Raw genomic sequence first — 17,213 nt, forward strand, 5'->3', positions numbered from 1 at the left:
TGTGTTTTGCCCACAAACAGCCAGTCTGGATCCAGGCAAGATGAATTCACACATGATTGTGAACGAAAAAGAATGCAGCAGTGTTGCAAGGTAAGAAAAAATCTGCTGTATGACAATAAAAACCCCAGTAAGAACAAAGTGTGCTTATTGCAATAAACAATCTAAGCCTGTTAGGCAACATTCTGATGGAGTGTATTTTAGTGAATACAGTTCTCAGAAAATGCCTTTATATCTTCAGTTCAGTGACTTTTATTGGTAGAACTTTCTGTGAAGCAATGAACACAATGGTTTTGTTAGACGCCATTAGTCTTGTGTAAAACCATAAACAAAAGATTGTCTCAGGTTTTGTTTATAAAGAGGGTTATATTTTATAATTTACCAGATGAACCAATTTTGAACCAAATCTTAACTAACAGCCAGAGGAATTAGTTGACTGAAAAGGGCCCCAAAAGAAGAAGAAAAGATATGTCACATCCTTGTGTTTTCCCTCATTTTCCAGCAGAAAAAATGTAATTTATGTTACATGTATCTACATGAATGAAAAGTAAATTCTGAGGACCAGCATAAAAACAATCTGTCCTTTGATAAAGTTATAGTGAAACCTTACAGGACAATATTTTCATAATCCAATAACTATTTTCGTTACATTTTTACATAGATACAGCTATGTGTTTTTTTGCTTTAAGCCGTTATTATTTCGAGGCGATGATTTTTAATGTAAAGTTTTAAAGGGGTCATAGAATGCAAATCAGAGTTTACACTGTCATAGATGAATAACCATAGTTCAGTGGGTGAAATGGACGTGCAGAGAAGTTCAAATCCCATCGACAGCTCCTTTCTCTACAAATCTCATAAACTTCCACCATAAAACAGGCAAATCCAAATGAAGCACTTATTTGGTTCTGGCCTGTACTTTTGTCATGCCCAGAAATTGACATACAGACCAGCCCAGTAGTTCACTGGACCAAGAACATGAACAGAGGTTGTGAAGACGCAAGACACCAGTATACCTGTTTAGCCTACAGTTGGGTTTACTTCTACAAGTATTACAAAGCAGGTAGTTCATCTAATGAAAATGAGTCAGGACCATGGGCGTAAATGCAGTGTTCCAGGCTGCACAGAGAAAGGGGACATTTTTCACAGTCTTCCCAAGGATCCGAAGACTCAACAGGCATGGATTATTTTTGTGTATCAGAAGATCCCAGCCATGTTAAAATCTCAGCTGTTCATTTGGTCTAATGCTACGTTCACACCAAAAGCAGCAAAGGCAGCAAAAGCAGCTAGTTTACATGCAAAGTCAATGGTTGACGCGCATCAAGGCGCAGCAAAACATCCCGTAGCTCTGTTTGAGCAGCAGGAGCAGCACGTTGTGAGCTTCTGAGAATCTGACATGCAGAACGCGCTGCAAATGCAGCTGCTGCTGGAGTTGGAAAAATTGAACTTTTGCTGTTTGACGCGCCACATTAACCAATCAGAGAAGCTGATCTGGGAGCTGGCAGAGAGACGGACACGATGATACAGATGATGATGATACAGATCACTATGATTACTCCTCTGAAACAGTTTATTAACGCCTAAATTAACTTGAAATCCCAAAATCTGGGGGTAAAACATGCTCGCTCCGGACCGGGCATTCGAACCGAGCCATCAGCTCGGAGCTGGTATGGAGCCAGCCTGGGACAGAGTGACCGAAACTGACCCGGTGACTGTATGCTTCCCCCCGCCTGCCCGGTGGCGCCCCTGCTAAGAGCATGAACAAAAAATGTATAAAAACGTTTAATAATTCCTCCTTTTTTTTAAAAGCGATAATCTAATGTGCCATGTTGAATTAGCATAAAGATTATTTCTTCACAAAGTGTGTTTTATTATCTACTCCTATTTAATAAGGGCAAATAAAAATGCCCAGATTTGTATTTTTTCTTACCAAAAAAAAAAAAAAAAAAAGAGGTCGGACAAGATGCAAAAAATGGCCCAGAAAGAATACATATTGAATTACAACCCATTTAAATACATTATAAGACAGATATTCTACTAAAAAAAGACACATGAGCTGATACAATTAACGTGTTAATAAACTTACAGCTACCTGTGTAAGGAGGACTATGGAGAAAAATTATAAGAGATAATAGGGGGAGTCTGGTTATTTCTCCCCTGCAAACCAACATTGGTAACACCTCCTAATTAACATAAGCAGGGTGCAGAAACAGCTAAACAAAATCTGTAGGTTTTGTTTCCTGAGCTTTTGTTTTACTATATTAAGTATAAAACAAAGGTAGAGGAACACATTTAACAGAAAAAAAAAAAAAAAGTTAACTCTGAAAGTTTCTAAATTAACAGCCTTTATTTATTCCAAAATAAAGTGCTGTATATTGATGCCCAACACGTCAAGTTTGTAATATAAACCCAGGTGAATTCAAAGTAATTCAAACAAATAAATCATTAATTTAGTCAGTTGCACCAACCGGTACAATTAAACTGGCACTGCATACAATTTATGCAACAACTCAAAGTGTTAGTATTACAAACATCTTGATATCTAGATAATAAAGTGTAAAAACTTATTGTGAGCAGAAGCTACTTCTGGTGCATTGGTACAAATGTTTTGAGGTTGAGGATTTTTCCCTTCCACAGCAGTGAAGGTTAAGGGAAGCTTAATGAAGCCCAGTGAAGCTTTACCAGCTCAAGCCGTTTGCTTCGATGCGCCCCTCTTAGCAATGCCCGAAGCTTGTCTCACCAACGAGGCAGAAAAGACGACTCACTAAGGAAGCGTGTGTCAAAATGAGTTGTGTTTATACCCCAATGATCGGCCATGATTGACATGAAATGACTGTAACAGCGTGTACTGTTCTAACCAATAGGAATAAATAGCTCCACACACAAATATCCCGAAATTTTAAAAGAATTACACAACAATGTTCTCACAGTAACATTAAAATAACATCCCACAGGCTCAGTTTATATAATTAATCTGCAAAAGAGGTTGATTTGGAGGTAAATAACACTTTAACATATGCATAACTGAAGTTTACAGATACTTGTTGGAAAACGTATATATTACACCATTAGATTAATACCCACAGCTTTATATATTGAAATTTAAAGTGCAATGAGATTTAATAGTCAACTGGTATAGATTTTTTATAGATAAAGAATTATTCAATTAATCGATTTTTTGTGGTTGGGTCGTAGAGCAAAAAAAAAAAAACACAGCACCTTAAAAGATCAAAGAATAATTGGTAAATTGTGCTTGTTGTGTTAAGGAGGACATTGACTTAAACTTAAAAAAATAACATGTTCTAGTCTGTCAGGGTTTCACTGAACCACAATGTTTGCAATGCTTATAAGAAGGTGAGGAAAGATGGAAGGCAGGTGGCAGCAGTGACAATAAAACTAACACTGGAGAATAACAAAAAGCTGCCCAGCCTTGTCAGCTCTCCTACCTGGATGTCTCGCAGGAGCTGAGCACAACGCACGCTGACATCTTCAAAGGGGCACCGTCTGGAGAGCATGAGAAGGTGAACCAGGATGTCGTTCAGGTCGCTGTTGGGAAGGGTTCCTACAGCAGGGGGCGAGGGGGTGGCGGCTTTTATAGGGCCGATGGCTTCCACTTTTCTCATGACCTCCTGGCAGATGAGTTCCATCGCCTCAGCTCTGGAGGCGACATCACGGCTGCCGAGCCCATCCCATCTCCCCACAGACTCCTGATGCTGCATCTCAGTCATTGTGTGCAGGACCAATGTTTGTGCTGCCTTACAACAGGCTGAAAACAAGTTAAATCAATGTGTTTTTAATCATGTGTTAAAACTTCTGGTACCAAGAGTAAACTTGAAACAAAAAAACTGTAATATTTAAGGCACATGTTTAAGATAGAAAGGCAAAGGTTGAGATTTTTATCAGTCTAACACTGGGGGCTTGTAAACAAACCTACTACAAAACAGATGTAAAGTATACTAAAAAAATCAATTTCCAATCATAAAATCAGAGTCAGGATAACGTAATTTTGATATTTACATTATTTTATATTCCTTTTAAATGATTTTATATAATCAAAAAAGACTTCCATTTGTGGTGGAATTTGCCATTTCTATCTCTAGAATGCAAAAACTCCACAATAAAGCATTATTTTTCCTCAAGGATTTGAAACATGATAGTTATACTAATTTTAAGCATCACATTTATTTATTACAGTATTGTTGATATATACATAGAAATAACAATTAATGTTAAGCACCTTCCAAATGCATTAACAGTTGTGCTTATTGCTCAGGGTATTAATTTTTCATACAGTACTGCATGTGAAAAAAAAGCTTCTATCAGCTGAAAATTAGTCTGTCAACTTTACAGTGTTTTGTTTCTGAAAATATTTCAAATCATCCGACTTTGTCTTTCCGGTAAGCAAGGGAAAGAGGGGGAGCCATCTTTTTAGCTAGTTGACTGGCAGTGCTCAGCAACAGATCAGGGAGGGGGGATCAATGTGTTAGTCTGTGCATAATAATACTCCCATTACAATGGCAATTTCTCTGACATCTTATTTAGAGCATGTTAAACAGCAGGGACGGTGCGTGGAAACTTTCTAAGCCCTAAGTGTAAGTCTACATGCCTAAGCTTGTAAAAAATTTTGTTCTGTTTGAGTAGAACTTCATTCTCAAAGTTGAAGGTATAGGGGAGGATTTTTTATGCAAATTTTTGAAAAGATCCGCCCTTTCCCCTTAAAAAAAAAAAAAAAAGCGCATCCACAATCCTGTACCCGAACATCCGCTCTAACTGCTAAATCCCTCAATCATTATATAGAGGAGGACTATATAGTGGACTTTATAGTGAACTCATTGAACTTACTGTTTGCACAGATGATCACTGCTTTTTGCTCCGCTTGTCACTGAACTTCTCCCCCACTGCGTGGTGCCTGCGCCCTCTTTATGCTGCTGTCGGATAGCGACAGCCTATGACGACAGCAGGCCGCTGTGACAGCAAATCCCATAATGCTTTGCGAGGAGAGCTCTCCGCGCAAAGCATTCTAGGATATATCTGCCTCTTCTGAGGCCTTTCTTTTCTTCTCATACACTTCGTAGACACTTTTTCTCTTACGACCCTCAGCCATTTTCCAAGACCCGCGGTGAGAAAGGCGAGTTCAATAACTGTGTGAAGGCATAGATCCCTACATATATATGCCTGAAAGTCAGAGGTGTCAAGTAACGAAGTACAAATACTTTGTTACTGTACTTAAGTACACTTTTTAGGTATCTATGCTTTACTTCATTATTTATTTTTCTTCCTACTTCTGACTTCTACACAAGTATCTGTACTTTCTATTCCTTACATTTTTAAAACAACTCTCGTTACTCTTGGCTTCAGTTTAAAGGTTATAAATATTTATTTCACGCCATGTGCGCCATGCGATGCAGATCATTGGCTCCATCCACATCTAGTGAAAACTACTGTAATTGGATGAGTCATATAACGCAAACACTCATTGGTTAACTAAAGGAAATCATCAGAAGCAAGCAGGTGTTCTTCAAACTGCAAACGTGAATTCTCTATGCCATGCTACAATGTTGGATTCAGAAAAAGATGTTGAAATGTCTGAAAGGTCGGACACAGGCGAGAGCGTATTGGAAGATGGAGACGGAGACCCACTAGATTTCCCTCATCCTTTGCCCTATCTCAAAGAATTTTTTGAAAAAGTTGAAAAATAGAGCTTTCAATTTATATAGTGGCATCTGGCTGTTTTTGTTTTTTTAAAGGTTACTTTATACTTTCATACTTTAAGTAGTTTTTGAAGCACATACTTTTTCACTTTTACTTGAGTAAAGAGGTCAAGTTGATACTTCAACTTTTCCCAGAGTGTTTTTAAACTGCAATATCTATACTTCTACTCAAGTAACAAATGTGTGAACTTTTGACACCACTGCTGAAAGTGCACATGCCCACAAAAAGATAGCTAAGGGGAAAAGCACGTAAGTACGTAAACATAACACCAGAATGATTGACAATTAGGAGGACCACTTATTTTGATGATCCACCCGGAAATGAAATATCCTCCTATACCTTTAACATACACTAAGAACTTAATTTGGTACTAATCCAGTTATTATGCATCATTAAGTCATTTATCAGGAGATTTATTTAACAATTTATTATCAAGAAATATTGATCATGTCTTAAACGGGCTTATTTAGAAGACACAACCAAACCATAACTACTGTAATAACACTGATAGTTTTAAGTATGCTTAATAATAAAATCTATCCCCACTAATCTTAAACTCATGTAGGCATTTAAATTAAACAGACTTTGTATCATAATTTAGGTATTTTATCCCATTAACTCTCCTTTGTAATGATAACTTGACACATCTCCTATTATTTGGGTCCATTCAGTGTGTCTGAGAGCCTCTTCCTTTAATATCAGTGCTTCCACTCAAAAACAACCCGTAAAGTATAACAAAAGCCGCAATGAGAAAAAGTTCAGCTTGCACCAAGTCTTCACAGGGAGCCAAGAAGAAATAGTGTCAGTAACAAATACTCACTTTGTCCTCATTCTTCGGAGCTGCTTTACCGTTACTTGTCGCCTTGCCTCTCAACACTGACCAGACTCACAGGGCAGAAACGATAAAAGGTAGCAACTCGAAGTGGGAGGAGCGTTTATGGTGAAAATTCTACAGGCACATAGTTTTAACCAATCAGCGAACTCATACACCATATTAGGGCGGTGACTGTATGAGTTATTTAAGCTGATTGGTTAGTCGGGAACCTCTAGACATTTAAGAAAGGATCTAAGGGAGTTGGAGTCTTACTTTGGGTTGCTTGCTTTGCCTGGGATCTTTTGATAACTACATATCCCATCATCCCTTTCGCGGAGAACAGCGCCACTCCTCCCTCCTCTTTTTCTTGTTTATCACAAAATTACAGGCAGTCAGAAAAACAGGGGAGAGGAAAGGAAGAGGGAATGCTATATATTTCCATTCAAGATATTTGCTGTTTAATTTTTTTTTTTTATTTAATTGCCTGTTTACAAAGAATCAACAACACACAACTAATTCGAGAAATAGCTTTAAATAATTTGTTTGCACGAGAGGTGTATGTGTTTTGCAATAATCTGAATTGGCAGAAAACAAAACAGTACATATTAATCGATGTTCGTGTCCTAGCAAGCTCTTTTCTGCAGCCCATGTTTTTTTCTTAACCTGTTGCTCTGTTGAAAGCATGGCTGGTTTAATTAGGAAATGTATTTCTTTTTATATCCATCTGATAATCAATAAAACATCTATTACGCCTTTAAAGCTATACAATGCAGCATTCTTTGTCTTAGAGCCATAAGCCTTTTTCACACTTAAAACGTTGAAAATTATAATTTGTACCTGTGAGATCTGGCAGAAAAGATGTGATGTATTAGTCTTATTATACTACCCTGTTGGTGTTATCCAAGTTTGAAGATATTTTGCTTCCCATCCAGGAAGCTTTTAGCAATTCCAAATGTTATAAATACACCATTATTTCAGAAAAGATTGTGTAAGAAAATGTTGTACCAGCTCAATTTTTAATGTTCAACTACGGTGAAAATAAATCTGGATTTAAGGTTTAGGTTATATGTCTTGCTTTATTCTGTTTTTTGCATCTATAGGCCAGCTTTGAACTTTCCACTTTTGGAAAAACAACAACTTTTTTTATTGAATATTTGCTTAATATTTATGTCTTGTTGCAGATTTTAACCGGGATTTGGGTCTAGACTTTCTCTGCGCCATTCTTACATATGATTGCCAGCCTCTACACAGGTTTCCCTTCACAACTTCCATCTTCATGTCTTACAAGTTTATTTGTTAAAGATGCCATAACCATAACTCAGGGCTTCCAACTTTTCACCAAACCTTGGGGGGAGATTTTGAAATAGTTTGGACAGTTAACCCTGTCAGGGTTACATGAGGACAGGTGCAGCTATAGGTTGGAGATTTTCAGAGTGGCAAAATGGGGAATTTTTATAGCACAGTAAATGTTACTGAGTAAAATTAAGTGGTCCGTAGTTATGTGGATTTTTTTTTCTCACATTGTACATTATTTTCTTCATTCTGGTGATTTTTTTAGAGAATTGAAGTAAAGCAGAATGGGCCCTACTAAAATACTAACATCTTAAATATACTTTAAACTAAGCATTTCACAATTTTGTAAATTAAGTAAATTAAACAATGGGGAACTAATAAACTATTACTGGATTACTGGCACTGATACAGGAACCAGTGCAATCGAAACCTATGCAAACTACACTGTGTATGAATAGCTTATTCATTATGTTATTAGTTACAGTCAAACTTACAATTGACAAAACGGCTAAACAATTCAGACCTTCTAGGAGGCTGTAGCTTTTATAAAAACTCACCGTGAGAGGAGACAGCACTTCTCTGGGTGTTTCATTTTGGAAGGTGTGATGGAAATAAAGTTTCTAAACATATTCGATGGACCAATATAAAAGTAAATGAATAAGATAAGTAATAATAAAAGAAGAACATCCCTCTGGTTTCTCCTTTTGGAATCCAGGATAACTGAGCTGTTCTGCACATCCTCTCTGTATGCAGTTGGTCTTTTCTTTGGTGGCTGATCTTTTAAAAAATTAAATGCAATGGTTCTTTCTCTTTTTGTGGACCTCCTATGGGTTTAAGAGGTAAACCTTGAAGCTTTGAGAATTAAAATATTTGTGTTGGTTTGATTATTCCTAAATGCCAACCGGAGATTACTAAACTAGACGAGCAATAATTATTTAACTTGTGAGCAAAACATGGTCCTTGTGTGTTAGAAGTAAGGTTGTATTAAAAACGTAAACTGCATTTTAATCACCATGGTATTTTTATGCACAAATAAGTGGAACAGAGTTGAGTTTTAATGTGTCATTTTTTAGTGTGAGAAATTGGGTATATGGAGTGAGAGTGTGTGAAGAAACTGAGATGGGTGAGTCTCACTCCCAAATGGGTGAGAGTTGACAGCCCTGATAACTATCTCCCTGCGCTTGTGTAATATATAACTTTTGTTTCGAAATCTGCATCTAGAAACCACTAATCAATGTTATGTATTGATCTGCTTGTTTTGAATTTTAAGAAATCATTTAAGTACATTGGTCGGGTGTGCTCTTAAAAGGTGTGGAACTCTCCATGGAATAGGAACTATAGTGAAGGGAGCGAGTGAATGGAGGGAACTTTAATATCGGCGGACTGCTCGCTTGGTGTTGACCAAACTTGCAGCAGAACGCCGTTGTTTTTTCTTTTGTTTTTTTTTTGTTTTGTTTTTTTACTTTGAGTTAACAGATAGTGTGCTACCTAGACGACGTTGGCAACATATCTTTTCACTTGTTACAGGATGGAAACCCATCACGATAAGGTAACGATAAGGTAACGATAGTTTGGAGCTAATATGTTTAGCTAGCGTTAGCTTAAATTTGTTACAGTTATTGTTAGTTCTCTTTTGGTTCATTTATGTCGGTCCTTAGTTTTAAACGAATATAACAGATGCTCTATAGTACAGTAAAGCTGTTTCTCCCAGTAATATGTTTATCTCTATATGTGAAGATGGTTTTTCCACAAACTTGCAAAAAAACAAAAACAAAATTGTTTTACCTACTTTGAAGCAAATGTTTTCTAACGTTTAATTGGTAGCTTTTTTCATAGTGTACCTCAGGTGCAACATTTTTAAACGTTTAAACAGGAAGGGAAACAGCATTCAAAATATGGAGAGAACCAACCTTTCAGTTCGTCTAGGGCTGCATTATTTTACACATGAGATTTTCGCATTAAACTTAAACTCTAACTCAACCGAATTTGTATGAAATATCTTAACAATCATAAAAAAAAAAAATTATTGCTTGCTAAATTATGCAAACTTTGACCAGTTAAAGCTGAGAGACCACCTATTAAACGAAATGCTTTTTGTTGTTTTGAGAAATATTGTAGCTCTTATAAAAGCCATATATCAAATATTGCAGTAAATAACATTTTTCAGAATTGAAATGTCACAGACTTTAATATTTAAGCAGGGAAACCTGTACGTATAGAATAAACACACAGGTTTAAGCAGCTTTCTATAACAAATGCAAATATTTCCATCCATCATCTAACACGCTTTTCCCAATTGGGGTCTCGAGGGGTGCTGGTGCCTGTTTCCAGCAGTCAATGGGCGAGAGGCGAGGTACATCCTGGACAGGTCGCCAGTCCATCGCAGGACAACACAGAGACACACAGGACAAACAACCATTCATGCACACACTCACACCTAAGGAGAATTTAGAGAAGCCAATTAACCCAACAGTCATGTTATTGGACTGTGGGAGGAAGCCGGAGTACCTGGAGAGAACCCACGCATGCTCAGGGAGAACATGTAAACTCCATGCACAAAGACCCCGGGCTGGGAATCGAAGCTAGAATGCAAATATTTTAGACAATTATTTTGTTTTCTAAAGGCTTCTGCCTCTTACAAAATGGAAAAGACACTAAAATGGTTCTATTGAGAATCAGGTCTGTCCAAGAACGTCATCACCTCTTATGCAAATTGATAGAAAATACTGCATTATGTAACATTTCAGAAATTTTGAAAAATGGCGGCAGGTCAGTTCCCCCTTTTCCAAGTTCTTATTATAACCCTAAACACACTTGGCTGATCGCAGTGAATCTGTAAATTTGCCCTGATAATTAAGGGCTCAAAACTTTAAAGTAATCCAATTTAACTTATGTTTGTTTTATAAGGATAATATGTTGAACTTCATATAATTTCATTGTTGCTCTAATCACTGCTAGAGCCACTCGGCATAATATTACAAAGACTGCAAAACATAACAAATCTGAGCATGATAAGCTTGCAAAATCTCAAGGCAGACACCAGTTATTCAGGTACAAGACAGCCTGACTGCAAAGTTATATCAAGGCAAACAGTTGAAATGATGATACGCTGTCTTCATATTTGGCCATGAAATTGTTTGGATTTAGCATATTTTTTCTCTACAGAAAGCCTCTCGATTTGATGAGGAAAAACAATGGTTCTGCCTGCTCTCAGTCTCTAAATAAAAGACCCTGTTGTGTTCAGATTTTAGACTCTCCTTCCAAAAACAGTTACATCGGCAGCTACTACCAGCCTCCAGACAGGATTCTGTCAGTCTCTAAACATCAGGAGTTTCCTGCTCTTTCACCTCTCAACATGGACCAGACCAGCAGGCGCCTGTCTCAGACTACTTGTGGTATAGACAGCAAAGGTGTGAAAGCTTTTTTTATTTATTTTTATTATTAGCTACCGGTCAAAATCTTATCTGTTTGTGACAATTTTCTGTTAAACCTCTATTAGCTGTCGTAGATGCACTGAAGACCCTTCAGGAGAAGATCAGGAGATTGGAGCTGGAGAGGAAGCAAGCAGAGAGGAGTTACGCTCAGTTCTCTCAGGATTCTCCTAAACATCAGCAGGACGTGGCGTCACACAACCGAACTGAAGCCAACCTGTCAGGGTCGGCACTGGACCTGAAGCTGCAGTCTGCAGAAGCTCGCTGCAAAGTCCTCGAGAAGCAGCTGGACTACATGAGGAAAATGGTCGAGAATGTGAAAAAGGAGAGACACGTTCTGATGGGAAACGAGGTAAAATAGTAACTTTTCAAAAGACTTATAGGTTTAAAAAAAAAAAAAAAACACAAGACAAATGCACAGAATTGATTTCTGGAAAAGTTTAGTGTATAGTTTTACATGTCTGGGAAATTCAGTCAGCAAAAGTATAGAATTATGTTATACATTTTTTTTTATTTTATTTTTTTTATTATTAACTATAGGCCTCCCTGCAGAGCCAACAGCCAAGCAGCTCAAACAACCAGAATCAACGAGAGAAGCTGGAGAAACTGGAATCAGAGTATCTCAAACTGAGTAGAACCCAAACGATGGCAGAGGTAACAGTTTCCATTTAGTTGCAGAGTCTACTCTGTACTTTAGATTATCTGCAATGGACTAACATTGATCCGTTTCTGGTAGGATTTAAGTCAAGTTTTTTTTTTTTTTTTTTTTTTATTATTGAGCCTGACCTGCGACATATGATGATTGTGAACACATTAAAGCAGAATTTATTTGGTGTCATAACAAAATAGGAAAAATGTATAAAAACCAAGAACTCACATAATTTTTTTTCTCTTTAAATGCCCTGAAAAATCTTAAAGGTTAAATGGTTCCCCTTTATTCGACGAATTCATCTACTGGCTTCTGAACTAGTTAGTCTACGGAGGGCTGTTCATTTTTTTTCCCCACTAGATCAGTAAAATCCTTCAGAAAAAAAGCTGATCAACAAATACAGCAACACATTTGCATGGGTTACAGAGGCATTTGAGAGCCTGACATGTAGTTTTTTTTAATTATTATATCCTGAATTTCAGATGAAGCTTGCTATTCTGGAGCAAAAGCTGCTAAAAGAAGAACATGAACGTAAACTGGTGCAGGAGAAAGCAGAGGAGGTCAGTCAGTCTCACCCTTATTTTTCTTTTAAAAATGTCTTTCTAACAAGTAACCTGCTACAAATAAACCATAAGATTTTCAGATTTGGTTCAGAGATAGATTTTGGCTATTTGTCAGATAAACACACTAAGCCCGCTTAGATTCTTGCTAGTATCAGTTTTGGATTCTATTTTGTCTATTTGTGTAAAGCATTTAAAACTGTCTTTGTACTGTATTGTGCTATACAAATAAACATGCTTTGCCTAAGATTAAAGACATGCTTCTAACCGAATAATTGAAAATGTATTGGAATAAATGTCCTTAACCACGCTGTTTGAACATGCAGCTGCAACATATGAAGGATAGGTTACCTTTAAAGTTTAAGTACAGGGTTTCTGCGGGTCTTTAAAAATAATTAAGTCATTAAATTATCTTTTTAATTAAGGCCTTAATTGGCATTAAAATTCATTAAATGTGGTTATAGTGGCTTTAAAAAATGGTTTATTTAAAGAAGAAAAAAAATGTTAGAAAACAATTTCGTCAGATATATTAGATTAGAATTAACTGGTTCAGCGTGTTTGCGCGGAACTGCTTCCAGGTGATCGTAAAGCCACATGTTCGGAAAAGTAGCTCGAGGCGGAGAAAAACCTATAGAAAGGAAAAATGCAAATTTGAACAAAAGTGTCTAGAAAACAAATTGGAGACCTGCAACTTGTCGATGGTAAAGATGACAAAGGATTTTGCCTTGTTTTATTTATTTATGTATGTATGTGTATATATATATATATATATATATATATATATATATATATATATATATATATACACACACTCACCGGCCACTTTATTAGGTACACCTGTCCAACTGCTCGTTAACACTTAATTTCTAAGCAGCCAATCACATGGCGGCAACTCAGTGCATTTAGGCATGTAGACATGGTCAAGACAATCTCCTGCAGTTCAAACTGAGCATCAGTATGGGGAAGAAAGGTGATTTGAGTGACTTTGAACGTGGCATGCTTGTTGGTGCCAGAAGGGCTGGTCTGAGTATTTCAGAAACTGCTGATCTACTGGGATTTTCACGCACAACCATCTCTAGGGTTTACAGAGAATGGTCCGAAAAAGAAAAAACATCCAGTGAGCGGCAGTTCTGTGGGCGGAAATGCCTTGTTGATGCCAGAGGTCAGAGGAGAATGGCCAGACTGGTTCGAGCTGATAGAAGGGCAACAGTGACTCAAATAACCACCCGTTACAACCAAGGTGGGCAGAAGAGCATCTCTGAACGCACAGTACGTCGAACTTTGAGGCAGATGGGCTACAGCAGCAGAAGACCACACCGGGTGCCACTCCTTTCAGCTAAGAACAGGAAATTGAGGCTACAATTTGCACAAGCTCATCGAAATTGGACAATAGAAGATTGGAAAACGTTGCCTGGTCAGATGAGTCTCGATTTCTGCTGCGACATTCGGATGGTAGGGTCAGAATTTGGCGTCTACAACATGAAAGCATGGATCCATCCTGCCTTGTATCAACAGTTCAGGCTGGTGGTGGTGGTGTCATGGTGTGGGGAATATTTTCTTGGCACTCTTTGGGCCCCTTGGTACCAATTGAGCATCGTTGCAACGCCACAGCCTACCTGAGTATTGTTGCTGACCTTGTCCATCCCTTTATGACCACAATGTACCCAACTTCTGATGGCTACTTTCAGCAGGATAATGCGCCATGTCATAAAGCTGGAATCATCTCAGACTAGTTTCTTGAACATGACAATGAGTTCACTGTACTCAATGGCCTCCACAGTCACCAGATCTCAATCCAATAGAGCATCTTTGGGATGTGGTGGAACGGGAGATTCGCATCATGGATGTGCAGCCGACAAATCTGCGGCAACTGTGTGATGCCATCATGTCAATATGGACCAAACTCCCTGAGGAATGCTTCCAGCACCTTGTTGAATCTATGCCACGAAGAATTGAGGCAGTTCTGAAGGCAAAAGGGGGTCCAACCCATTACTAGCATGGGGTACCTAATAAAGTGGCTGGTGAGTGTATATGAGTCATGGGTACTTGTTGATGGCAATAAAATTATTTCTAAGATCATTAAGTAACAGTTACTTATTCCTGTATAAACCCTGAAGTAGTTATTTCTTCATTCAGTGGCTTTCCAAATAAGAGAAAATATTCTGTTGAGGTTGGACTGAACAAAAAAACATAAAGAAACAAATGAAAATCAAATTGGGGAAACTTTTGCAGTTTTTTTGATAAGTAAAAATCTAGTCTTCTTGGGGAAAAATACAAAGACATTAAGGTTAAACTTGTTTGAACCATTGTTTTGCTATTATTGACTGGGATTTTTGGAAGCAAGGTTGATCTAAACAGGTCTGCAGACAAAAAGCTAAATTCCTAAGTGGCTAACAATTACTCACTCACACAGTAGATTAAAGCTTTATTTTTTCTATTAAAGCTAGTGCTCTATGGGACCTTAATGAATGAGCTAACAAGCTTGTTGAAAAAAATTTTTGGACTCAAAGTTTTGATTTAGAATTCTGGTTTACGGAGTCTATACCAAGTAGTGATTATAGGAATTGTTTTTATTTTTTTGGTTTCATTTTTGTTTGATTTAGGTCTGACCAAGAAAACAAGCTGGAAAGTCTGTTACATTTATTTAATTAGTCAAACTCAGCAAAATAATTTTCTTTCGCAGCTACGGAGGGAGTTGGATGTAAACCTTCATTTAACCTTGCCGCCTACTGAAGACACAAAGCAGAAGAAAACCAAAAAGACAAATCAGGTGGGAGGCTTGTTCTGCCAATCTGCTGCCAGTGCTTGCATTATATGAACCGTTTGCACATCATAGTTTCAACATCAGATTTTATTCTTTTTCTTTTTAAAGAAAACCTCAAAACAAGATGAGCTCCCATCAGGAAGCCCGAGGCACAAGAAGATGCCTTTTGTAATAGGAACAGTAAGTCACCATTCCTGCTCTGCTCGGATTTTAGTTTTCATAACTTAGTTTTTTTTTTCAATTCGGTCTACCTCTACCCACCGTAGTCGACAAGCCCGAGCCATTCAGTGCACGCCAACGTTCAGAGCATCCTCCACATGATGAAGCACCACCATCCTCAGCTTTGTGAGCGAGTGATTTCCTTGCAGAGACCTGGATGTGGAGTCAAAAAAAACCTTCAAAATGAGTTTTCTGATTCTGCTCCGCAGTCAGACAGTCCACCTGCAGATCAGTCGCTGACTTTACTGTCTGACTTGCTTTTAGCTCTGCAGGATGAGCTTGGACAGATGAGCTTGTAAGTACCCATTATAAAAAAAAAAAAAAAAGTTTTTAAACTCATATTTTACAAATATTGTTTTTTGTCAGTGAGTATCAGGAGTTAGAGCATCAGATAGAAGCAAACCAAGACGATGAGCATCGTGAAGACCTGAAGCGAGAACTGGAAAGGCTCTCTGCCAAGATGGAGGAGAAGGAAGCCCAGATCACCAAACTTCGCAAACATCAGCAGACGGTACTTGCACCTAAAAATAACAGCTTCACTCTTATGCTGCTGGTTGGTTAATTATTGATCTTTGCCAACTTCCTGCTTGGTGTTGTATTTCTACAACATGCAAATAAACCCATTTTTCATACCAACATTGTTGTTGAAACCTCCAAAAAGATATTAAAATGGTATTGAGTAGAAATCTTGTGCATTTTTTTTTTTTTCTTCACTCTAGGTACAAAAGCTGTCACAGAGCCAGCAGCGTACAGAGGATCAGTCGGTCAGGAAGGTGACTGGGATCAAGCCACCTGTCCCATCACCCGTTAAAGCCAAACAGAAAACTGGGAGGAAAGGTGCTGCGAGTCACAACAACCTGCAGCTCCTCAGGGAGACCAAGAAGTTCAGAAGCAGTCTAAAGCAGGACGATGTCTCCTGGGAAACATGAGTGTCTTCTTTGTCCTACAGCTCTTTGGAGGACATGGCTTTCCCTGGATTTTTTTTTTTCTTTTATACTCCTCCTCAGTCAGCCTGTCAGAGACATGCAGTTGGAGATAAAGTCTGTTGATGGATTATCAGCATACCAACTATGACTCAGCTAACAGGAAGCCCTTAAAGGCTGATGGGTAAAATGGGTTAGATAATGTTTTAATGATCCTCAATTTTAATAAAGCATACTCTTGGATATTTAACATTTTTTCACATTGAAAATTGACTTGTCACTTCCGAACTTCATCAAATCCACCACCAGATGGCAGTCCTGCAGCATTAATTTGAAGAGATGTTTAGCAAATAAAGCAGTTCCATAACAGAAAAGAGAAATTGTTCTATTCAGATTTTTTTCTTTTCTACAATTTCTCAATGAAAAACCCAACAGAAGCCGAGTAAGCTTTGACCAAAGCAAAATTTGATCAAGATTTTCTATATTACTGGTCGCATGACAAGACCTTTTTATTTCTCTAGGTTATGGACAGAAGAAGCAAATGTCTAACCACCTCATAACTAGGGTTGTCACGATACTTAACTTTTCAACTCGATACCGATACTAAGGAACATATTCGATACTCGATACCAATTTCGATACCACAAGGAAAATAACAAAGACTCCAAATTCTACAGAAATATTTTCATTAATAAATTAAATACAATAAAGGTTTTATGCTGTGCACAATATTAAGCAAGCATGATAAAAAACTTAAAAAAATTAAATTAAGTGTTCCTTCCTTGGCTATGCTTGGCACACATAGCAATGACACTAGCCAAACTGGTTAAGAAACAAAAATTATTCTCAGCAGC

At 37.7% G+C, this 17,213-nt stretch overlaps 2 protein-coding genes across 3 annotated transcripts in view; one reads left to right on the forward strand and one right to left on the reverse strand.

Moving 5' to 3' along the window:
• sesn1 (sestrin 1) overlaps window positions 1–6,638 on the reverse strand; it is a 91,030-nt gene extending 84,392 nt beyond the window's left edge. Inside the window, exons 1-2 of the mRNA XM_038281629.1 lie at window positions 6,527–6,638; window positions 3,441–3,760 (exon numbers count right to left, since the gene is read on the reverse strand). Of these exons, the coding sequence (XP_038137557.1) occupies window positions 3,441–3,722 (282 nt within the window). The 5' untranslated portion in view covers window positions 3,723–3,760; window positions 6,527–6,638. The remainder of the gene's footprint in view (window positions 1–3,440; window positions 3,761–6,526) is intronic.
• Window positions 6,639–9,070: 2,432 nt separating this feature from the next.
• On the forward strand, window positions 9,071–16,733 carry cep57l1 (centrosomal protein 57, like 1). Of its 2 annotated transcripts, none has more exons than XM_038281632.1 (10): window positions 9,071–9,362; window positions 11,058–11,223; window positions 11,313–11,596; window positions 11,797–11,898; window positions 12,376–12,453; window positions 15,137–15,223; window positions 15,326–15,397; window positions 15,484–15,731; window positions 15,803–15,947; window positions 16,156–16,733. In XM_038281632.1, exons 1-10 carry the CDS (start codon window positions 9,342–9,344, stop codon window positions 16,363–16,365), a joined length of 1,413 nt encoding a protein of 470 aa, XP_038137560.1. In that variant the 5' UTR covers window positions 9,071–9,341; the 3' UTR covers window positions 16,366–16,733. The 2 variants fall into 2 exon arrangements, with proteins under 2 accessions (XP_038137560.1, XP_038137559.1); XM_038281631.1 differs by having other exon boundaries at window positions 9,096–9,362; window positions 11,785–11,898.
• The last annotated feature ends 480 nt before the right edge of the window (window positions 16,734–17,213 follow it).

The sequence above is a fragment of the Cyprinodon tularosa genome, unplaced genomic scaffold, assembly GCF_016077235.1.
Source record: "Cyprinodon tularosa strain WSP-4 unplaced genomic scaffold, ASM1607723v1 ctg173, whole genome shotgun sequence".
Lineage (NCBI taxonomy): Eukaryota > Metazoa > Chordata > Actinopteri > Cyprinodontiformes > Cyprinodontidae > Cyprinodon > Cyprinodon tularosa.

What these genes read in the sequence shown, in the direction of transcription:
- cep57l1 (XM_038281631.1), top strand. Translation starts at nt 9,342, where the DNA reads ATGGAAACCCATCACGATAAG. An exon ending in ACGTTCTGATGGGAAACGAG is followed by an intron (nt 11,597 to 11,784) that starts GTAAAATAGTAA and finishes TATTAACTATAG; the next exon opens with GCCTCCCTGCAGAGCCAACA. An exon ending in TGCCTTTTGTAATAGGAACA is followed by an intron (nt 15,398 to 15,483) that starts GTAAGTCACCAT and finishes TACCCACCGTAG; the next exon opens with TCGACAAGCCCGAGCCATTC.